Source organism: Bacillus rossius, chromosome 13 (genome assembly GCF_032445375.1).
Source record: "Bacillus rossius redtenbacheri isolate Brsri chromosome 13, Brsri_v3, whole genome shotgun sequence".
NCBI lineage: Eukaryota > Metazoa > Arthropoda > Insecta > Phasmatodea > Bacillidae > Bacillus > Bacillus rossius.
The window spans coordinates 42431560-42456836 of record NC_086340.1 but is presented as its reverse complement, the minus strand read 5'-3'; the positions used below and the strand labels follow the sequence as shown (position 1 = coordinate 42456836).

Genomic DNA, 25277 nt, shown 5'->3' with positions numbered 1-25277 from the left:
GCAGGGTCTCCTTCGGCAGCTCCAAGGGCTCCATGGTGGAGACGCTGATCTACGAGAGCCCCCTGCAGGAGGAGCCCGAAGCCAGCCCCATCTTGGAGATCTCCTGCCCCTTCCCGAGTGACTCGGAGACCTCAGAGTGAGTGCCGCGCCTTGCCTCGTCCTCTTGCCTTACAGTAGGTCTTTGTCCAGTAGCTACGTTCTGCTCTTGGATCGGCGAACCAGTCATCATGGCCCGTGCATGATCTACTGATGATTCCTCTAAAATATGTGTCAACGCATACTGGGATTACATGTTCTTTTTTCTTGTGAACCAAACTTCACACCTTTGCAATCTGCGACAACAGGCCAGCAGCAGTATCTCGGCGAACGAATGGTTTATGCAATATTGTCTTAAGATAGCATATACAGTCGCTTCTTCATCTTTGTAATTTTAGTAACAACTGAAAATCCATACTGGTATTTTTTTTAGGTAATACATTATAAAGCAGTTGGAAGTATATCAGGTTTTGACCAAAAAATGTTTTTTTTTTCATATGGAAAGTAAGCATGGCAAAATAAAATAGTAAAACATCAAATTAAAATAACAAGCATTTTAAACATTTAAAATATTTTGTAGTTCTCGTGGAAGATTTTGATACTTGTATTATATGTGATCTGAAATGTTGTAAATGTTTACGTCTGATTAGGTTAACCTGCGTAAAGTCCGTGAGAATGCTGGTCATGTTTTCTGGTTTGATGTCGGTCCGAGATCATTGCTACTAACCAACCCGATGATCGGTTCACATCGAAGTTCCCAGTGAACTTCGCCCAGCGCTCTCAACACAGTGGTGCAACAGAACATGAGGTCGGACAGTGGTCAAACAGCTTACTACTCGAGATCACGCGTGACACTTCATGATGATAAAACTGGCCATTAATGACCGAGGATGGGAGATTGTTTCTCGTGAAGGTGTCCGCCATCATTGGTCTCACAGACACAGGCCCTGTGTAGCCCATGATTCATGACATGGATCATCAACACTTCTGGTTGAGTGCCCGTGTTTCTGCACGAGTGTTGTCCTTGTCCAACTTCGTGGCAGGTCGCTCATGGAACCCTGTTGTCCGAAGTGTTGAATCAAGCTCTTGGTGGCGATATGCCTGTTGTGTGAGAGCAACTGGCTTCTGGTTTTCAAAGTAAAGCTCCACAGTTTTGGTTCGTTGAACGGTGCTTAATTTTTCCATGGTCTATCTCCCGTCCTCCCTCTCGCAGAATTTGAAACAAAATGAAGGATAAAATAAAACTTAATCAACAAAAAAATTACCACGAATTGTATATAACACACATAAGTGTAAACAATCTCCCATTCTTGGGCTTTAAATCTGTTAAAATCAATGGAAACTAATGACAAATAAAAAGGTTATCCGCAGTTATGACGCCTTCGTGACCTTGTACCTAAAAGCCAAGTTTTCAAATACCCGTTCAAAAATTACACAAGACGTAAAAGAATATGGCAAGCATCAGTCAACTTTTAAACTTCTTGCGTTTCAGATCTCCTATATTTGAAGCGAAATTGTTTAATAAATCTGTGAAGGGTAAGAATATGTTTTGTGTATAGAAAGTTATGATTGTATCTTTATCATCCACAACACGTTTTCACTTTTTAATTAAATTATTTAGAATTTCACACGTTTTCGTGAGTGAAAAAAAATTAATCATTAAAAAAATTTAAGGATTTTTTTTACAGTTTTACAGTTTCAAGGCCTAGGATTGATGGTGTTTTGTGACTTTCGTCCTTAAACAAACGTGGTTTTCTTACGTTATTTTTTTTGTGCTTGCAACTATTCCTTTTTCTTGCGAAGTTTGTAAACCCAGTATTACATCGAGAAAAATGTATGTTTGATAAATTTTTTCTGGTGTACGGTAATAAGGTGCTGGACCGTGAAGAGACTAGCATTCCCTATGCTTAGTTTGCGGTGTGCGTCTAAGAGGGCATTTGCTCTGTCTTTACAACGCACTGTTTCCACCATTAGCACTGGCCTTGTATAGGTGTGATCTGTTGCAGATATACTTCACAGAACACCAACTTTTTAATAAATTTAAATAATCTAACGGAAACGTACTTTATTAAGGAAAATGTGGAATTATAATTTTGGAAATGCGTTTTTTTTTAATATGTCATTAAGATCCTAATCTGATAATATTAATTTTTTGTAATTCTAAGGAGACGTAAATTTAAAATGCCATCTTGGATTCAGCTGTTTTTTTTTTGACGTGACAACGTCTAATAAATCGATGAACGCCGGCTGCACGCACGAAAAAGGATGACTCATTGTCCCGTTACGCACATTATCCTGTTACGCTTTGTCCCGTTACGCTCATTGTACGCTTGCGCCGCATCTATCTCTCTTCCACTCGATTGGAACAACCATCGATTTGACTTTTTCGAGGCACATTAAACTTGAAACACTCCCATTCGTTTCCTACTTTTCCTATCATCGTCCTATCCTTAACAGAATATATTAGAATAAGTTAAATAGCAAACATGTATAAAAGTTATAGTTAAAATATTATTTTCGTTTAAGTAATAAACATATTTGAATTAATGAGTACAAATAAAAGTAAATTTATGAATTAAATTGTAGATTTCATTTCACTCCTTTGTATCCGTACAAAATGGTGATAATTAAAAAAAAGATTCAATTCTATTCATAAAAGTATGCAATCATTTCATCAATGTTTTTTATGACGTTGTCACGTTAAACTATCGTCCGTAAATCGACTTTACAGACAACCAATTTTTTGTGAACAAAATTTTTATAATAGCCTATCTTTTTAAATACAAATGTTCACTCTATTAAGCACAGAACATAATTTAATGGAATGCCTTATTATTAACAGTGACAGACTGCTACTCCTGTGAAATGATGATTTGTGTTTATTATTGAATTATTATTTTTTTTTCAGAATGACTACCATTCTTATTGGAGTGGTACTGACAATAGACATTACTTTATGGTCTTAGAAAAATCAAAAAATAGTACAGTTTTAGAAAAACATTAAAACTTTTTATAATTAAAAATAATATTTGCAATGTTAACCAGCCATGTATGTGCAACAGCGCACTGCACTGCAAACTACACAGGGAAGCCTTCAATTTACAGACGAGAGAGCCACATCCGAAGTTCCCCGAAGTTCATGCTCGCTTTTTTTTCCGTTCTACCTCATTGTATAAACCGGTGTGGCATTACATTTTGCGGTCGATTAGGATAGGTTAGCTACATTATAAATACTTTAAAACATTGTGGATGGTTGTTTATATTAGGTAAGTATAACGACATTAATAATACTGTAAAATCATTTTATGGTTGCTTAGCAAATAACTTTTTAATATGTTGGTATCCAGGGCTAGAAAACCGTTTACATGATTTCACAGTATCTTTAATGTAGCTTTCCTAACCAAATCAACCGTCCACAATGTTTTAAAGTATTTATAATGTAGCTAACCTAACCTAATTGACCATTAGTTATCATGAGTTACAATAAACAAAAAAAACCGAAGATGCACGATAGGCGTTTGGCTCTCTCGTCTGTGAAAAGAAGGCTTCCCAACTACACATTCCGCGACCTACTTGATGCTTGAATCTGCGCAGAAATGTGAGAGCGACTCGTCTCAATGTAATACCACTTAACTATCATCTTGTTTTTGGCAACGCTGGGAGTTGTAAGTGTTAATTACTTCCCAGCACATGTATTTCTACGCTTCATTTTCAGTTTCCTGTAAATTAGATTTTTGGTTAGAATTTTGTAATGGTTACCTCTTACATTTGAGTATTTAGTTCAAGCTTAATTCTGATTTCTGTCTCATCACCTATTTTATCTTGTATTATGTTTATGTTATGCTTGTTTAATTTTTTTTAATTTCAATGTATGAAGTAATAGCAGAAAATGTGGATACGTGTTAGAAAAGACGGTACTTACGTATTAATGCTACCGCAGCAGAAGTTGCGCCAATGCGCCAATAAAGAGCAATCTTGTTGTTCGCACGCGAACGCATGGATTCCTTGTTGCCTTGTTGTTTGCTGATTTTTAACGCCATTTTTTAGTACTACGAAAATGCGTATTTGGAATTTGCCAAAAACAGAACAAGATGCAATTTCTTTTTTCAGAAGCGAAATATTAAAAAAAAAAAAAAAAAAAACGAAAATGTACCAATTCCCATGACATGAAACTTTATTTTGGTAAACGTAAAGCTTTTGGAAATGGAATTTAAGACAGTGTGATCAGCAAGTGGGACTTAGAAAAGACATCTGGTTTAAGGGAAGCAGAATTCCATTTTGTTCAGCTTTGAGATTCATATGTTGCTGGTGCGAGGGGTCGACGTCGATTAAATTTTGTGGAAAGCAACTTGATTTTAAGGATAAAATTTGTTTTTTTATGATTTGTCGAAAAAAATTTAGGTGTAGATTGGCGGCACTTAAAAACCGCCAAATCTGTAGCTGCGGTGGTGTTAATACGTAAGTACCGAAAAAGCGTGTCGCCTGAACTTCGCTGTGGATGAAGACGACAGACAGACAGTAGATGATACAACAGCGACGAGTTTACGAAGTTCAAAAAGCAAAACGCAGAAGTACAGCACTATTCCTCGCGTAAAACAGGTGTGTTTGTCCGTCTGCGCACGCCAGCAGCGCCATGAATATGACGATAAGACAATCGCCGTGTGAAGATTCATGTTCCTCGCCAACACGACTACAGCAGTATGTCCCAAAGAGCGAGTGCCCTTATCTTGCAGGTGACCTTATCCAAGATTTTTTATATTCGACACCTAAAAAAAAAAATCCAGTAATTTCCGAGAAGAAAATTCTGGTTTATTAAAATATATATATCTTTATTATTTAATTGTAACAAAATGCTTGGAATAGGAGCTTTAAGAGTCACATTAATCTGTCAAGAAATTGTCTTTGCTGTAATTCTGCTTCGTTCATCCTGATTCTGTATTCCTGAGGGTCCCGAAATATATCCAGGAAGTTGTTATAATAGTACCATATTTGAAGCCACTGCGTATCCCTTCTCAAAGGCCCGTTCTACAATGGCACTCAGACGGAGACGGATCCGTACGTGCGGTGGTAGCCATGTTTGTTTATATTCGAAATACGTTAAGAACGGCTTCAGATTCAAGAATACCTATTGCTCTATTATACTTGGGCCTTTAATTGTTATTACATATGCAATATCTGCCCATGCAATAGACTCGAACAATAATTTCTTTTGACGTGACAACGTCTAATAAATCGATGAACGCCGGCTGCACGCACGAAAAATTGTCCCGTTACGCACATTGTTCCGTTACGCTGTGTCCCGTTACGCTCATTGTACGCTTGCGCCGCATTTATCTTTCTTCCACTCGACTGTTTATAAAGTGAAGTGAAAAGTTAATGTAGTCTTCATTGCTTATTACAACAACAATTTCGGCATTAAAGGTTAATTATTCTTGCATTTTAAAAACCTGACTACTAGTATAATTTCAAGTGTTTATTCTTTTATTATTAAAATAAAAATGATTCAATTTTATAAATAAAGTATGCAATAATTTCATCAATGTTTTGTTATGACGTTGTCACGTTAAACTATCGTCCGTAAACCGACTTTACAGACAACCAATTTTTTTATTTTTAATTAAATTAATATATCGTAACCTTGAAATGCAATCTCATCGGTTGCCGTTTGTTACGTTTCCGTGCACTGTGGAAGCAGCAGAGACGTGACAGTGAAATGTTCCGGGACATCCGTCTCCGTTTCCGCGCCATTGTATAGCGGGCGTAAGCTCGTGCTTCCAGCGCTGTCGGCGAGAGTGCAAGCTCTGCGCCAGAAGCTCGCTCTGCCTGGAGCGTGCAAGCGTGGCCGCGGCACTGGACCACTGATGCTGCGTGTTAGGCCTGGCCTCTTCATCTTGCAGTTACCGCTTGCAAAAAAAAAAAAAAATTGGTTGTCTGTAAAGTCGGTTTACGGACGATAGTTTAACGTGACGTCATAACAAAACATTGATAAAATCATTGCATACTTTTATGAATAAAATTGAATCATTTTTATTTTAATAATAAAAGAATAAATACTTGAAATTATACTAGTAATCAGATTTTTAAAGTACAAGAATAATTATCCTTTATTGCCGAAATTGTTGTTGTAATAAGCAATGAAAACCACATTAACTTTTCACTTCACTTTATAAACAGTCGACGAAACAGTTCACGTGTAGATGTAAGTTGTGTGCTGCCGCTGTCTTTCTTCTCCTCGGACGCATAGGCCAATCGAGTGGAAGAGAGATAGATGCGGCGCAAGCGTACAATGAGCGTAACGGGACACAGCGTAACGGAACAATGTGCGCAACGGGACATAGTGTAACGGAACAATGTGCGTAACGGGACACTTTTTCGTGCGTGCAGCCGGTGTTCATCGATTTATTAGACGTTGTCACGTCAAAAAAGCTTCCGTGCTATTTTTTTTTTTTTTTTTAGTTTGTCATGGCATAGCACTTAGCATTGGCTACTAGTTTAAATCAACACTTTGTGTACTGGTGTGATTATCAGGATGGTTGTACTGGCCCGTGTGGAATAATGAGTTGTTTCCCCGCGGCGCTCACAGAACAGAGCCTGATAGCAAATATGTGGTCGCAACAAGGCATAGCAGTTCTGGAAGGTATGGTTAATGCGTTTGACATACTAAAAAAAAATTAGACAAATATTAAATAATAATATGTAATTATTGCATAATGAGGGAAAAATACAAGATGGCTGGGGCCTAATACTCGTTAAGTAAGCAACGTGTTAAATAATTACGAACAGCAAAAATCTAGCTTTTTTTGGAAAAGGGTGAGGGGACCACTTTGCCCGCTGTTTGATTTCAAATTAATTCTTGTGCGGGTGGAAATGATATATTTTTATATCATAGATATTTTTAGTATTGCGGGGAAAAAAGGGGGTTGATAGTTTGAGTGGCGGATACAGGATTTTTTTTTTTTTTCGAGAGAGAGGAGGGAATTTTGAAAAAAAAAAATTGAAAAAATTAAAATTGTAACACATGTCTTCAAGACAACATACATTGCTATTGACACCAACACAGTGACATAAGAGCCTACAGTAGTAACCATAGGTGATGTGGCTTCTCACACAGTAACATACTGTCTTCACTGATGTTTTCCAATATTTACGTAACTCCGGGTTTGGGGGAGGATACACCTGCCCTCCCCTCTTTCCTGCTTAAACCACTGCTTATGAACTAGAAGAGAGGCTGCTGTGCGCACTGATACTTGGCACACACACACACACACACACACACACACACACACACACACACATATATATATATATATAACGACTCTATACAAAATACCTTTTCGATTAAATAAAGATGTTGTCGCTATGCCTACAATGGAAATCTAATTTTTCGATACTTGGAATACCTGCCAACCAGGTCTTGCACAATGCTAGGCGTATAGGCCAATTGTCTTCGGACTACGATATATATATATATGTATATATATAAACACAAGTTAAGGTGCATTGTAGAATCTTTGTTCGTCCGGTCAGAGAAACAACGTGACAATAATGATGCGTGATTGGTAACTCCACGAATGTCTTAAAGAGGAGTGCGGACGCAGGGCAGTATGATCATTCCAATCTCTTGGCACACCTATTAATTAACTCCTCTCAGATACAAGCTCTATGTAAGGTTTTCTAGTGGTTTTGGGTGTTCTTCTGTAGTTCCTGTATTATCTTACTATCAAGTCTACTGCGTGGCCATCATCAATCTGCAATACTTAAAAAACAACGTTCCTTTTCTGACCCAAAATAAACTTAAAATTTGTTTTATTATTTAATAATAACATACTCCTGTTGCATCCCTAATTCCAGAAACCTTCATTTTCTTTATATTTTTTTTTAAAAATTTGGAACCAGTGTTATAAACTTATCATTGCTGACAGTATACAGAAAGTAGCTTGCTTGTGCGTTGAAAAGCCAGTAGCTCCTCAGTTATTTTAATTAAATTTAAATTTCGTAAAATAGCGTGGATGTCTAGTTATATTAAAACCAGCAATTACTTGTTCACATCCTTATATTATGGGATGTGAATTCAGATAAAAATACTTGACGTGATACTATAGGCAGGTCTATCACCGAGTCGTACGCTTTTTGATTGAAGTTTAATTTATTTCTAAAGGAAACAAAAACATTATTTATATAAACTCATATGCGATGGGTTTAAGAATATGTCCAATTTATTGTATTTGAAAATGGTAACACGTGTGCCATTCCAACCTTTAAAATTCGTGTGTTCGTGATGAGAAATAGTTTGTAATTGAAATACAATTTTAAGTCTAAGTCTGTTATATATGTATCTGTGATTGGCAATGTCAGTTTCTATAATATTTGGTAACAAAAGTTATATTTATCACTTTTAGTTACTTAACATTTTACCTACAATACTTGAAAAATATGGAAATTTTCGCTGTGTAGACATTTGATACTTACTTGCAGTTTTTTTTGTTTAATAAGTACTATTGCATAGTTTCCGTATAACGTAATTCGTTTTTCACACTGAATATTGCAAAAGTGTGACATGTTTTGATTGGATCAGAACTAGAGTGGCGGGCTTATATCGGCTATGCACATTTATTCGTAAAAAATTATATTTATTCAGGGATTGAAATGCATTGAAATGAGTCCATTATATATGATTTTCGCTCAACGACAATTGATTGTGATAATAAAGGTTATCCTTTTTACCCCTCCTTATCTTGCAAACTTAGCCAAAATTTCTTTCATACAGAAAATATCGTTGAAAACGACATACACCAATAAAAACACACACAAGTATTTTTAAATAAATAATAACAGAAAGATAGTTTATGAAAGATTTTTTGATGGATACATAGATTGTTTCCAAGAAGCCCCTACTCCAAACAATTTCCAAATTTCTCCTCAACATGATTCTCCATCAAAGTTATTTTGTAATAACTTGCAGTGATTATAAAAATCTTAATTTACACATTCATAAATGATTTGCTGAACCAAGAAACACCGCATAAAATTTATTTTCAACAAAAAATGTTATATTCACTAAAAATATGATACGAGTTGGAGCAAATTAAAAAAAAATATATATGTCTTTTTAAGTGATAAGATTTCTAAAAAAAAAAAAGGCGTAAACATTTGCGTCAATATTAGTGTTTTTGCAGTACTTTTTCCAAAAGAAAATAAAGTTTACAGTTGTATTACACAATAATATGTTTTTCCCCTGCGTAAAACATTATTTCTCGGGCGTAACTTTACACCTCATTTAAAAAAAAATTACGTATGTATTTATACACATCTAAGGGCCGATATTATGACCTCAGGCTAAATCCTCAGGTTAGCTAGCCTCCAGGTAAGGCTAGCCTCCGGTTAACGAACGAGGGGTGTATTATGACCCATACTTAGCCTGCGGTTGGCTAACTGGAACCTGACGAAGCGTGTGGTGTAATAATGGGTGTGTTGGTAATGAAATAAAACAGAATTTGGTAACTTTTGTTGCAAGACAGTTATTTTTTCTGGTAGAATGTTAGTCAGCTGTTTGTTTGTATTGTGATTCGGAATGTTTACAGCTGCAGTAAAGAAATATGCCGCGAACTTTATCTTGCAACAGATATAATTAAATTAACCAAAAACTACTTTGACGTCAAACCTGCTTTGTATTAAACCATAAAATTACAATTTACGATTCAAAACCGTGTGTTTTCAACTTTACTCTTGTATTGAAACTCATGATTTTGTTAGGTTATATATTAAGCCAAAACCAACAATGTAATTATTCTATACCAACAAATAAATAGGGATGACATTTTTGCTACAGAACACTTATTTCTTTCATAAATTTATTTCATAATCAAATAATATAGACCCCGTTTCGGGAAAATACTTGTCGATTTTCATTTCACTGGTGTAGGTTTCATTTTTGTACTAATAGTTTCGTATCACGTACAAAATTAATCCGATCCTGATGGAATTAGTTTGTGGTATAGGATGCTTGCTGTTTTAATTTAGTAGGTCGAGAGATCCTAGATATATTCACTGGGGAAATAATTATGATTGTAAAATGTATACGAAAGAAATATATTTTTACAAGACCTGACATAATTTGTTTGCATCGTGATATGTTAGGTATTTTGTGTTGTGTACAGGATTTTTCAACATTCTAAATTCAAACAGCAAGTATAATGTAAAACAAGACCAACAAATAAAGGGTCATGCCGATAGGATCAAGGGATAAACTTGGATACGGTAAACAGAATAATTCCAGTGCTGTTTTCGTTTTGCACTTGCGTGGCAGGTAGATAATAAGTACCTAATGGTTTGTAAGATAGGGAAGGGATAATTGGGTAACATTTATTTTCACATTCAATTGTATTCATTGAATTATAACCACGTCTGAAGTCGTATGAGGTGCATTTCATTCCCGGCATATGTCCACTGTATTACGAATAAAAATTCACAGATACAACTTCCACGAAAACACGCAGTTTATAGGTACCTACCGGTAATAATAAGCCTCGTTTTGCAATTTTAAAATTCACTTATTTACACATATTCTTAAGCAGGAACATTTAAGTTTATATACATAGCATACGCTTATGTACTTCGTGATCAATTAAAGTCAAATAATAATACACGACTCGACGAGAGTAGAAAAGCGTGACTACACTTTCATGCCATGTAATTTTTAATAAAACTTTGACGAATGCGAAGCATTTTACATATAGTAATAAATTATTCCATCGCATCCTGCAAATATTCAATAGAATTCCTCAAATAGTCATCATCACTAACAACAACTAACCTCGCCTGATACATCGCCATTTTATTTTCTGTTGCTTAGCCTCCGGTTAAGCAGCTAGCGGTCGGTTCATCCACCCGCTAGGTTAGCCGGAACTTTAACTGGAAGGTAGACGTTAACAGGGAGTCATAAAACCGAAATAAGAGCTAGCCTGCGGTTAAATTTTAGCCGGAACTTTAGCCGGAGGTCATAAAACCGGCCCTAAGTGACGTCAACTCTAAAAAGCAACGTTGCCACACTTCCATAGAGACTTTTCGTCAACCCGACAATGTTGATTGCGATAGCCGTTACAGCAGGGAAGCCTTCTTTTCACAGACGAGAGAGCCACACCCGACGTTCCCCGAAGTTCATGCTCGCTTTTTTTCCCCCGTTATATTTCATTGTATAAACAGGTGTGGCATTAAATTTTGCGGTCGATTAGGATCGGTTAGCTACATTATAAATACTTTAAAACATTGTGGATGGTTGGTTATATTAGGTAAGTATAGCTACTTTAAAAATACTGTTAAATCATTTTATGGTTGCTTAGCAAATAACTTTTTAATATGTAGCTATCCAGGGCTAGGAAACCGTTTACATGATTTCACAGTATCTTTAATGTAGCTATCCTAACCAAATCCACCGTCAACAACGTTTTAAAGTATTTATAATGTAGCTAACCTAACCTACAAAACAAAACCGAAGATGCACGATCGGGCGTCTGTGAATAGAAGGCTTCCCGCCAGCCCTACTGTTAACTGTGGGCATGGCGTAACGCGGCCCGCCGTTGGAGGGAGGCGCGGGGCCGCGGACCAATGGGCTGGCTCGTCGCGCGCCGCCCGGGCCGTCGCCTCGCGCGCATAGAGGTATAATAGGTAGAGGGAGCGTTGGCTATACCATGACATGTATAACTGTGTGGTCAACACCTATCACGTGACTTAAGGATAATTTGCGCGGGAATTCAAAGTTTGTTTCAGATTCGTAATTACAAAAGCATGAACGTAACGATTCTGTAGGCGTTCGCTGATCATTAAATGAGAGTATTTATACCTTTGGGAGTGTTAGATGAGCTATTCAGAGAAAATATTTTACCAAACATGGATTTTCTCTAAATAAGGCTGGAAAAGACTTGAGTGAAAAATTCAGCAATGTAGTTAAACAGTTACTTAAGAAGGAAGATGATGTTCCTCTTTATTTTAATGATAATTTAATGATTGTTCCAAAAAACTTGTAAACGTACATGTGTTCTTTGTTGTTAAATTGTAATACATACTATACAAAAAAAATATAACTTTTAAATAGGTTAGTGAGTAACTAGTTTGATTCTACAAAAAAAATTCAAATAGAAACCACTTTTGATTATAATTTTGAAATTATGAGTAAAATAAATAGTTCCTAAGATAAGTTAAATAATATTACTCTTAATTTAATTAATCAAAATGTTAGAGGTGCTGTCACCCACCTCTCTGTGAGGGATAGCTGGGAGCACCTAGCAGGGTTACTGGCAAATAAATGTATTTTTTTTTTCAGTTAACTTTTATTTTATTTTGTGAGGTGATTTAATGTGAATTATATGGTGGAAAGTACTCACAAAAAAATTGCTAAATTTTCTTTTCTTAACGTACAGTATGATCAATGTGGTAATTTTCCAAATAGAATAACATTCTCAACAGCAACAGCTATTGGTAATATATTTAAGAATAACTAAAAATTATCATTCATTTAGTACAGGGGCTATTTTAAATGGTCAGTCTGAACATGATCCACAGGTTTTGAGCATAAATTATAATTTAAGTAATGTAAATAAGTCTATAACAAAAGTTAGATATAAACAAATATATGACAGCTCTCTTAAATTACTATAATTTTCTTTAGTCAAAATCTTGGGAGCCTTTAATGTTTGAATCTGATTCTTACAACTTTATAACAATTTTCAAAAGATTTTATTATTTCATTTCAATGCTTGTTGCCCCATAAAATACTGTAGTACTCCCAAAAAATCTATTTATCAAAATGCATGGCAGGGCCGTAGCCAGGATTTTGTGAAGGGGGGGGGGGGGGGGGGGTGTCCCATTTTGTGAAATGGGAGGGGGGTCCAGTTTTTCATGAAAAGGGGGGTGGGTGGGTTAAGTTTTGTTTACATATTTTTCATTGAGTTAAATAAAACTCTGTCACACTAACATCTTAGGAAACAATTCACTTATAGAAGTCCATTACTTACACACATAAATTAAAGTAGTGATTTTGCTAGAGAAAAGACAGATAAACATTTTATATTTTGGATTTGTGTGGGAAGAGGGGGGAGGGATGCATTGTTGTAGGCCACTATGAGGATTACAATAATACTTTCAAATTAATCCCTGTGTAACCTTGTGTATTGCTTATAATTTTCTTATTTTGATTTCACTGGCTCTTATTGTTTTAAAACCCTGAAGGGAAAAAGGAAGGGGGTTTCCGTAACACCCCCCCCCCCCCCCCCCCCGGTTACATCACTGTCCAAGGTTAACAAAGGGTATAGCTAAATCTTGTCAAGTTAAAAGAGACATATCTAAAATCTAGAAATACGGGTCTCCTTGAAGATAAAATTTATTATAAAAAATATAGTAAAAATTTAAAAAAATTAAATATATAAATTAAAATGAAAAAGTAAAAACATTAACAACTCTTCAAATAAAATCAAGACTTTGTGAAATATAGTAAGATCTTAAAAATCTACTTTTCATATACAAATGAAACTCTGTCTTACCTGATGTGTTGTGTGTGTGTGTGTATATATAAAAATAATTTATTGTTAATTTATTTATTTATTTTCGTCCATCTGAACATACAGACATTTGCACAAATGGTATAGGACACATCAAGAAATATAATTTAACATACAAACAGTAAAAGTTAAAAATACCAAAAATCCAGACATGGGAAAAAAATAATAAAACTGGTGTTACAGGTACATATACAGCTTCTAAAGATAAAATTTTAAATTTGACAGTTGACACAAGTTTAACACAAAATGGTTGCAGAAACATTAATACAAGTAGAAGTATAGGCTTGATACAATAATACAATTGTATACAGTTAGGCCCTACAATTTAAACAGTAGTAGTACAGTTACAATTACATATTTTACAATACAATTAAAACATATTTTAACATAACTACATGCATAAAGTTAAAGTAGTAATACAGTAGAGACAAATATTGTACAAGATATGAATTACGAATTACAGTAAACTCCCTATTATCCGCGCATGCTACGAAACAAATACAGTACATATGTAAATCTGTATTTTATTACAAGTGAGCAAATTTGAACTCTACTGACGAGTGTATTGTGTGCAGTATACAGTAAAACGCAACAGATGTGCCCAGTGCGAAGGCGCAGATGACTCACGAAGCGGCTTTGCAACACATTGTCAGACTGCTTCACTATTTAGAGGAACAAGACGACGATGCGCAGTTGGCTGAAAAACTTATGTTGCGGAAATTCAATCAAGAATTAAGAAAAGATGTTTCCAAAGCAAGATACAAAAGCAACTGACTGATTTTTTTTTCCAAAAAGTTGTAAATTTTAAGAGTTGTGCTTTTTAATGTCTAATGAAGTGTCTGAGTACGTACAGTATGTACTGTATCCTTGTTACGAAGTAAGTACCGAGCACTTTTATGTTTACATCAGTGAAATTTATTGTATGTTAATTATTCAGTTAAATACTACAATTTTAGCATTATTTTATAATTTTTTCTGTAAATTGTAACTTTTACTGTAAATAAATTTTTAATATATTAAGTTGAAATTAATATTTCCTTTTTTGTTTCCCTTTTTCGGCTCTTTTGCGGATTATCCGCGATTTTCACTATCCGCTGTGGCCCCGCCACTTAATTTCGCGGATAATCGGGAGTGTACTGTATCTCGTAAACATTGAAATTGTATTTATAAATAATCAAAAATAAAGTAGGTATAAAGTGGAAGTTAAGGTTGTTCTATTTAGATAGTCTGCTGTGGAGTAGTAGCATTCTTGAAGTAGCAAGTTAAAAACTTTTTTTTTAAATTGTTGAAAAATTTTTATTTCCTTAATGTTCTGCGGTAGGTTATTGAATAATTTTGCTCCTTTAAAATGCACTGTAATAAATACAAGGGCGCCCATACCTATGGTCAGGCGAGGGCCATGCCCCCCTCACCATGGCTTTCAGGAAAAGAAAAAAAATTAGGTGTTTTTGAAGATTTTTGGCAAATTTTAGTAATTTTTGACACTTTTTGAAGGTCTGCTCACCCCCCCCCCCCCTTTTCATCCTATGGGCGCCCTTGAATAGATGTGATAGCGCAGTTCACCATTTCCACGTGTACGTTTTGTTTATGCCTTGTATTGTGTGTGTGAATCTGTGAATTAGTTTTGTATGAATTGTGCATAATTTTATAATTGATTTATTCTACATCTAGTGAGACTTGTACTACAAATAGATTTATGGAAAGTAATACAAATAAATAAAATAATATTGCTTTGTGTAACTGTTGCATTACTGTGATGCAAAAGTTATATTATGACTTTAGACCGAACTTACTGATTAATGTAAAGGCTAGTGCTTAATGCATTGCAATTTCGTAGTGGTTTTAATTATAAACTTCTTCACAAGTCTTTTTTTCTCATCCTCAGTGCATTACACTTATTTCTGTGGTTCTTTAGTCCATTTTTCACAATAGCAAGAAACTTCTTGGCCTTCCTCGGAGACTGAATATCCTGTTCATTTAAGTCACCAATGTATTGGTATCTTGGAGAAACATAACTGGTGCCACCTGTTGAGAGCACAACTAATGAAAAAATATTCAACACACAATTTGAACACAAAACTCACATCTCGATCAAATAACACAAAACAGACACTACACAGAAGTGACATAAATTAAATAAATTTTTTTTATATGATAGTTGACACCATCTAGTAAAACATTACAGGGGTTAAATTGACTAATTTTCATTCATTGTAGCAAGGACAGATAGAATTTATTATATAATGATAATCATGAATTTAGCACACAAGTTTAGAACGCCATTAGTGGACATAATAAAGGATAATGTACTGTGAAGGAGGATAGAGTGGGAGAAGAGGGGATGGCAACCAGGCAGTCCACAACCCAATTGCGTGCCACAGATAGAAATTTTTTTATGCATAATTCTACAAAACATATCAAGTCACACTCTATGAAATCAGTATAGGCTAACGTGTGTGCATTAAAACACTACTATCATAAGCCTACTCATAAAGAAAGTCATCAATAAAATATCAATAGTGCACCAGTTTTGTTAAACATTTTCACTGTATCAATTGTGGATGTAATACTAATTGATAAGCATAGTATGGTATTTACTCTAGGTGTAAAGTCATAATGAAAGTTAAAATGCCCTCAGAAATTTACAACTGCAACTTCCAAGGCTCACTTAAACCAAGGATGTAGTAGTAGTGGGTATCCTACATCAGCACCAACTGAAATTTGAGTCACATGTCAATAACGAAGTTAAACAAAAACAGTAAGTTAAATTAATTTGTGGTACCTAGTTATAGTAATGTTGGTTTGGTGGATGTATTGGAATTTGAGATAAAATACTTTACCAAACATGGCTGGAAAAAACTTGTTAATCGAAAAAATCTGCAAAGTAGTTACACAGTTACTTAAGAAGGAATATATTTATTTTAAGGTTAATTTAATTAATGTTCCAAAAACTTGTAAATGTATGTTCTTTGTTTTTAAATTGTAACACATTTGTTCCTTGAGTCCACCAGACTTTTAAAACCTATAATGCATTATAATACTTTAACTGTGTCTTAATTAGGCTTTGAAAAGAATAAATCTACTGATAATGCAATATTTAAACTAACCACGGAAATCTTAGCTCTAAATAATCATTAAGATGTTATTAAAATTTTTATGACCTACCTAAGGCTTTATTGTGTAAATCATGAAATCCTTATTTAAAAACTGGAATACTATAGAATAAGAAATAATTTCGAAAATTTACTTAAATCTTACCTTAATTCTAGAATACAAAGTGTAATTACAAAAGATAACATGACATGAACAAATTCAACTTCTAATACTCGGATCATTTACCATGGAGTTCTCAAAGGATCTGTTCGTGTCTGTTTATTTATATAATTATTACTCTTTTATGTACATTTGTACTAATTTATCCTTTACATCTTTAGGTATACTCTTATATTGTTTTGTATGTTGTATCTTTTACTTATCTGTCTTACCTATTTGATGTTATATATATAAAATTTTATTATTATTATTGACTTATTTTACATCCAATGAGACTTGTACTCCAAATTTATTTAGGAATTTAATAAACAAAAATAAAAAAAAAATATTGCTTTGTGTAGACCTATAACTTACTAAAATAGAATAGCTAGGTTACAACATTGTGTTGCATATTATATCAATGTATAACAATGATGCATTCAATTAACTATCCGGAGATCACTAGCCGAAATGATTACACACCAAGTGGATGCAATAATTTGTTGCACATTTAGGTGAAATATGATTATAACTTTGTTAAGTGATGTATTTATTTACCTTCTGCCTCTGTTGACACATACTTTTCGGACGAGTATGTCGCCTTTGTCGTATCTCGGACATAACCTTGTTTACTTCTCTTTCCATTAGTGTCGTGACATTCCTCTACAACACAACTGTTTGACTGGTTTCCTCGGGTTTAGAGTGGTAAGCAAATGCGGAGGGAAATCGAAAATTGTGGGAACAGCAGTGTTCTTTAGCCATGTACCACCAAACTTCACTATATCGAAGCACTCCTCTTCGAAATGTTTGGAACATATTTTTGTCGCCGAAGTTTCTTTGAAATCTTGTCGTCTTACTTTGATTTCCCACAACCTTCTACGGTTTTCATCCTTCGGAAAACTGAAAAAGATTAAAACTGAGAGATAAAAAGCCAATTATAGCTCTCAAGTACCAAACACCAGCGTATTTTAATGCTAATATTCACGTAAATAAGCATATTTACTTGTGAAAACTTAGCTGGCTTCCTTTATGATGTATTGACTTGCATCCAAACGCACAGCAATACAGAACCATTTTCAAAAATTAGCACATAACACGTATTTTCGCCCCGATGCGATATGTCAACAACAGCAATCGTCCTTAAGTCACGTGTTTTTCGAGCCAACCATGTTGAACACGCATTTGTGACGTCACGCTCTCTCTACCCATATTACCTCTATGCTCGCGCGCCGCCCGGACGATGCTGCCACCTACGCGACGCGCGCCGGAACTAGCTCGGCCTGCCGCCGGGCGCGGCAGTGTGGCAGTGTGCGACCCGCCAGCTGTCAGGGCCCGTGTGTGTCTCTCTGTGCGTGACTGTCTCCCGCGCAGCTGCAGAGGACCCCGTGCCTGCGTCGACCTGCCGGGTGAGTGAAGCCGTACTCTCCCTACCTGCACACCGTGTCGCGTGGCTCCGTGTGTTCACTGGCTGACCGGCCAAGTATACCATCACGTATACAAAACACGTCTGTAGCTCGCTCTAGGGGGTTGGGGGATATATACCCTTTCCCAATTCCTTAAAGAAAAGAAAAAATGTTTGGTACTTAACGTATTAACGCCACCGCAGCTACAGATTTGGCGGTTTTTTTTAAGGTTAGCTACATTGAAACGAATTTCGAACGTTGTGGACGGTAGGTTGGGTTAGTTAGTTAGCCACATTAAACAAATTATATATATATAGGTATATATATATATAATAAAATATTTCTTACGGTTGCTTTAGGAATTACTAATTTGTGATGTAGCTATCCTGACCTAATCGACCGTTCACGTCTTACCTTCTGCTGCGGGGTCGTTAATAGGTAAGTACCAAATGTTTCATTCCCACAACAACAAATGGAAATAATTGGGCGAATGGTTCTTTCCTCCCCTTCCCCCCCCCCCCCCTCTTTCTCAAACACGCCCCGTAAATGAAATTCTGAATGCGCTTCTAGCTAGAGAGAAATGCCGCGACTTTAGCGCCAGTTTTTTTCTTCTTCCCCTTTCGTAGTCGTTCGTGGTTGGAAGAGACTTTTGTGAGGCAAGGTCGGTGACGTCACCGTCTATAAATATTTTTAAGATCTGTCCATATGGTCTCTCTCTCTCTGCAGCACACAAGGACACAGACGCTGTTTTTCTCGTTGCTATGCTATTAATTTTATGTTGTCGTCGACAAGTCTAGTTCTCGGAACAAAGAATTAAAACGATTTAAGTAGGTATTTTTGCTCATCATAAAATGTATTTATTTTTTTTAATTTCAAGCTACAGTCTAGTTCTGTGCTTCGGGGAAACTGTTTACTCGTTGTTGTTGTGATAACGATATCAGGTCAATTGTGCTCTCGGCTTATCATCAATTTACAAAATTAAATTTTGTTGTAGTCGCGTGTGCATGTGTTACAGGCTTTCAAATCACGCAATTTAAATTTATTTGAACTGTTTTTGAAACTGCAGGAACCCACAAAATAAAAGAAAATAATAATTTTGGTATATGTCTCTAAAGTAGAATAAATTCACTTCTTACGAACCAGTATACCCAGCTTCATGCGGCGTACCAAATAATAATAAAACATAGGCCTAGAAGTGATCATGCAACTATCCTGATTTCTGTTTGACGTATCTTCCAGAAGTAACAGTTGAAAATGTGCTGGAATAGTTCTTTACCTTATGACGAGACTGATTCCCTTCGCCAATATATTTTGTTTCTCTCTGTGCTGGCTACACACTTTTCAATTAAGTCATACGTATTTATGCAGATATACCTTATCTAGTGGTTAAAAAAGCAATAAACTGAAATATACGTTTTTTTTCTTAAGTGTGTGTAAATTAAAAATAAACAGGCGAAAGTATTTTCCATACCGCAATCAAAGAGTAGAAAAAAAAATGTTGAACATTAACTGCGAAATGTAAAACAACACGACTGTTCAGTGTAGTGTTTCCATAAAAACCACGGATATATTTCACTTGTTATTATTGCTAAAGTGAATTACAAAAGCGATGTTGATCCTAGTCAAAGAGCTTAGTTCGACCTTCATATAAGAAGAGGTTGGGGGGGGGGGGGGGAAATTGTGTAAACCCAGATTTCAGGCAAAAGGGAAAATTAGCGGACGTGACCTTGACAGTTACGATTTTTTCTCCTTTTACCCACCAAACTATTCATTCATCTTACCACCCTCATAGCTTGTAATGGCGAGACGCGAAGACCCTAGTTAGTGAATGTGACCTTGTGGCCCTCCCCTCCCGCTCAAGGTCACACACACACACACACACACACACACACAGGGGCGTAAGGGCGACACTTGCTCGCACACCACTCGCCCTTACGCTAGCTCTTCATTATCTGCGCCCAGGGTGTCCACAAGGAAAAAATATTTTGTACCAACTTAGGCGAGAAAAAGTACTAGATTTGAAAAAAAAAGTACTTAATTATAATTTTTTATGGTTTTAACAATTTAGGAAGTTATTATGGCATTGCAATGCTTGAACTTAAATATCACACCACACACACGTGACGGACGAATAAGTGACGGGCCGTTGTAATTCCGCGTTCGTTCAAATGACTCCGATGTCGACGAGATGTTCATTACTATTTCTTCTTTCTTTAATGCTTCCTGCACGTGAATATAGGCCCCTGCAACTGCAGAACTGTACTGAGAACAAAATTGGTTTGCAGTGACTTAAAAATATTATTATTAGACATTACAAAATGTTCTTGCGGTGGTAAATTAAATATTTCGTAATGACTATACAAAACTGGTAACTGACAAAATAACATTTGCAATCAATTGGAAAGGGGGAAAGAAATGGTGACCAGCACTACGAAAAAAGTTGCGACGACCTTTTAATTTTTTGGGGTCAGTTTAGACGGTACATTTTTTTAGCGTGCGGACTAAACTTGTGAAAAATTATTCAAAACTAATTTAAATCTGTTTGATATCTCTTTAATGTTATCATTGTATATACACTTGTTGTGGTTTTTATCATTTTTTTTTTAAACGGTGCATTAGCGTCTGAAGCCCTGCAAGCCGTCCATCTGATAAAATAAATAATAAATAAAATGTAAGCCACTTCCCGCTGTTTGGTCACCCCTGGCCGTGACTCCGGCAGTGCCGGCGCGGTACAGTCGGTGCGTGTTACAACTTGCACACTCTTGAAAAAGCAGTTCCAAGAGGTATGTCACTTACAGAGCATCACACGATGTTTGTTTGCGAACAACCACATTTTTTTGACGTGACAACGTCTAATAAATCGATGAACGCCGGCTGCACGCACGAAAAAGTGTCCCGTTACGCTGTGTCCCGTTACGCTCATTGTACGCTTGCGCCGCATCTATCTCTCTTCCACTCGATTGGAACAACCATCGATTTGACTTTTTCGAGGCACATTTAACTTGAAACACTCCCTTTCGTTTCCTACTTTTCTTATCATCGTCCTATCCTTAACAGAATAACACAGATTGGAAGAAGTTAAATAGCAAACATGTATAAAAGTTATAGTTAAAATAATCTGTTCGTTAAAGTAATAAACATATTTGAATTAACGAGTGCAACTAAAAGTAAATTTATCAATTAAATTGTAGATTTCATTTCACTCCTTTGTATCCATACAAAATAGTGACAATTCAATAAAAGTGATTAAATTTAATCATAAAAGTATGCAATCATTTCATCAATGTTTTGTTATTACGTCACGTTAAACTATCGTCCGTAAACCGACTTTACAGACACCAAATTTTTTTTGTGTCCGGAACAAAAGAGGCACAGGGGAGCGACACTGCTCTCCAAAGATACCATGGCCGCATCCGAACACTAGGCTAATGGATCCCTCAGCTGAGGGATTCACTAGAAGGGCATCGTAGCGGACGCCGCCATCTTTGCGTTGCTTCGGAATCCTCACAAGGGATGCCGATGCATCCCTGCATGCGTCCAACTGACTCGATATGTCTGCGGATGCGACACTCGCATCCCCTGATGCGTCCCAACGTCCAAGACCTTCGGAATAGTGTTTTATTTTGTTTATTAACAATATTTCTTCAGATTTTCGACACAATGTTGGTTTAAAAAGTTACAAGCGTAAGTGTTAACTGAAATAGAGACAAAGACATTAATAAAAACTATCGAATGGTGAATTTAAAAAAAGTATAGTTGTAATCAATGTTCATTAAAAGTATTTTTTTATATAATTTGAGATTCACAAAAAAATATTTTTTTTTTATTTTGATTTCTAACATTTATAACATCCACACTGCATTAAATATTTTAAATTTGTCATTACTCACGCTTTGCTGAATATTCATGGATATGATTCAGAATGGCTACGTGAACATGAGTACGGTCAACTGTCATGTGGTGCCAGAGTAAAATAATATATACACTCACTCACACACACACTAACCCTAATACTAACACTAACACTCCACAGGCACTCTCACACACTCACACTCCTCACACTCACATACACACCCACCCCTTAGAAATACGTCCCCGACACTGGCTGCAATTGGTAAGGGATTTGTGGATGTGTGTGCGTGTTGGACGCATCCCCATGTGTTCGGACACAGCGACTATTGGAGGCGAGTCACGTGACACGACTGTACTACGACGAGTAGGGAGGAATGGCTAGGGTTTGTGAGGGGAGGGGGGATATAGAAAAGGAGAAGGAATAGCGCGCGCTTGTCCTTTCATGGGAGTGTGGTTGCTGGCTGCGCCAATCAGGGGCTGCGTCTCTCGTAGGAGCCTAGGAGTCAGCCGTGGTTCTTCTCCGGGCGCTCCACTCGATCTGACTGTGCTTAGCTTCGCCGCTTGTTCAACTTCTGTCGGGTTGAATCCGCTGGGAAGGTCATTTAGTACACCGTGTAGTTCGCTGGGAGTCATGTAGTACACCGTATAGTTCGCTGTACACCGTATAGTTCGCTGGGAGAGTCATTTAGTACACCGTATAGTTCGCTGGGAAAGTCATGTAGTACACCGTATAGTTCGCTGGGAAGGTTATTTAGTACACCGTATAGTTCGTGGGAAGGTCATTTAGTACACCGTATAGTTCGCTGGGAAGGTCATTTAGTACACCGTATAGTTCGCTGGGAGAGTCATTTACACCGTATAGTTCGCTGGGAAGGTTATTTAGTACACCGTATAGTTCGCTGGGAAAGTCATTTAGTACACCGTATAGTTCGCTGGGAAGGTCATTTAGTACACCGTACAGTTCGCTGGGAAGGTTATTTAGTACACCGTATAGTTCGCTGGGAAAGTCATGTAGTACACCGTATAGTTCGCTGTACACCGTATAGTTCGCTGGGAGAGTCATTTAGTACACCGTATTGTCCGCTGGGAATGTCATTTAGTACGCCGTATAGTTCGCTGGGAAAGTCATTTAGTACGCCGTATAGTTCGCTGGGAAAGTCTTTTAGTACGCCGTATAGTTCGCTAGGAGTCATTTAGTATACCATATAGCATCGAAATACAGCTAAGTATGCGCAGTTAATCACAATCTAACATAAGTTAATTCAAATCTCTAAATTACATAATCTTTTAATTTATGATATTGAAATTGAGTAATTTATTTAGAGTGAATTTTTTACGAAAATGTATAACCGAATGTATAGGGAAAATGTTTTTTTACTTAGTTTGATCTTGCATCACTAATTAACCCAGTTTTAAATCACTGACGTTTGTAAATATTTCTAACACAGATGTGCTTATTACAAATTATTTTATCCTAAAATTGCATCATGTTTCACAGTCTAGATTGCAATGTATCTGTGAAATGATTAGCTACCTATCTGTTTTATTACCAAACAGAATATATATAAAAAAAAAAATTACCAGCGAAGACTCATGATTTGAAAAAGAATTTGATTTAAAATTAAAATTTTGTCTTTAGTAACGATTCGGAACCTATTTTTTTTTTAAAAAAATCTCGTTGAACGTGATTTTTTTTTTCACTTCATCATTTATAACAGCAATATTGTCTGTCCCCAAAATGATCTAATTAGACGTTAGACGTTATTGCTATGTGATGGGCTTTGCAAATATCTTGATGCGTCTTCTCTGCCTTTAACGAGGACAAATTTTCAATATTAGGCGACAAATAAATGTTACGGCATAAATAAATTTGACATATACGACGTCGAATGACGTCACTTTTCGCAGTGCTTCCACGCGAGTCGACTGCAAGCATGTGAATATATAAGAACATGCCAGCTGTGGAGTTTATTTCCTTGAGACAGCGGCGCTTGCAACCGCAGCGAACTGCAGCTGTCGCAGCGAAACACAAAGAATGGACAAAAACACGAGTTCATTCGCCCCGGTCGCTGTGCGCAAACACTCGAGCTGGGCTCGTGACTCGGGAAGCCTTCTTTTCACAGACGAGAGAGCCAAACTCCCGATCGTGCATCTTCGTTTTTTTTTTTTTATTGTTCATTGTAACTCATGATAACTAATGGTCAATCAGGTTAGGTTAGCTACATTATAAATACTTTAAAACAGTTTGGACGGTCGATTTGGTTAGGATAGCTACATTAAAGATACTGTGAAATCATGTAAACGATTTCCTAGCCCTAAATAGCTTGGATATTAAAAAGTTATTTGCTAAGCAACCATAAAATGATTTTCCGGATTTTTAATGTAGCTATACGTACTTAATATAACCAACCATCCACTATGTTTTAAATTATTTACAATGTAGCTAACCTATCCTAATCGACCGCAAAATTTAATGCCACACCAGATTTATACAATGAGAGAGAACGGAAAAACAAGCGAGTGTGAACTTCGGGGAACTTCGGGGTGTGGCTCTCTCGTCTGTGAAAAGGTTTCCCGTGATCAGAGGTTGGGAAAGACATGGAGCATTATCCGTAAGACGTGAAGCCTTCCCCCCCCCCCCCACAACATTTTTTTTCTGACTTTCACAGACCAATATGGCGGACGCTTATTTATATTAATTTGTAACAGCTGTTCTAGCCTGTAGTTAAGATGTTTGGAAGAATATTATATCAAAATATTACGAGTCAATATTTTTAGGTATACTAAAAGCCCAAAACGAATCTTCATAATACCAATGTAATGATATGAGTTGAAATTTTTCTCCCGTTCAACCTCCAATGCAGATACAGCTGATACATTTGTAAACAAACTGCCGCCGTATTGGTAGGTGTAGTACACTGGAGTCTCTCTCCCCTTTTGGCTACACACCCTCGTCTGTAATCGGAGCTTATGCTCCATCTGTACGTTTACCTGATGCCTGGTTGTGCTGTATTTTGTTTTGGCAAATTCCTTCCAAGGAAATTTATGTTCTTTTTTAATTTTTGACGTGACAACGTCTAATAAATCAATTAACGCCGGCTGCACGCACGAAAAAGTATGACTCATTGTCCCGTTACGCACATTGTCCCGTTACGCACATTGTCCCGTTACGCACATTGTC

The 25277-nt window shown here is 36.4% G+C and overlaps 1 protein-coding gene and 1 long non-coding RNA gene across 2 annotated transcripts in view; one reads left to right on the top strand and one right to left on the bottom strand.

Annotated features, from left to right (window-relative positions):
* LOC134538493 (putative uncharacterized protein DDB_G0282129) overlaps positions 1–25277 on the top strand; it is a 482072-nt gene that overhangs the window by 282980 nt on the left and 173815 nt on the right. Inside the window, exon 4 of the mRNA XM_063379862.1 lies at positions 5–136. Coding sequence (XP_063235932.1) covers positions 5–136 — 132 coding nt within the window. The remainder of the gene's footprint in view (positions 1–4; positions 137–25277) is intronic.
* Positions 13572–18049, bottom strand: LOC134538494 (uncharacterized). The gene is made up of 3 exons (XR_010076159.1): positions 17845–18049; positions 17400–17757; positions 13572–15614 (listed from the first exon to the last, which is right to left on the bottom strand). It is a non-coding gene; the product is annotated as an uncharacterized LOC134538494 (long non-coding RNA).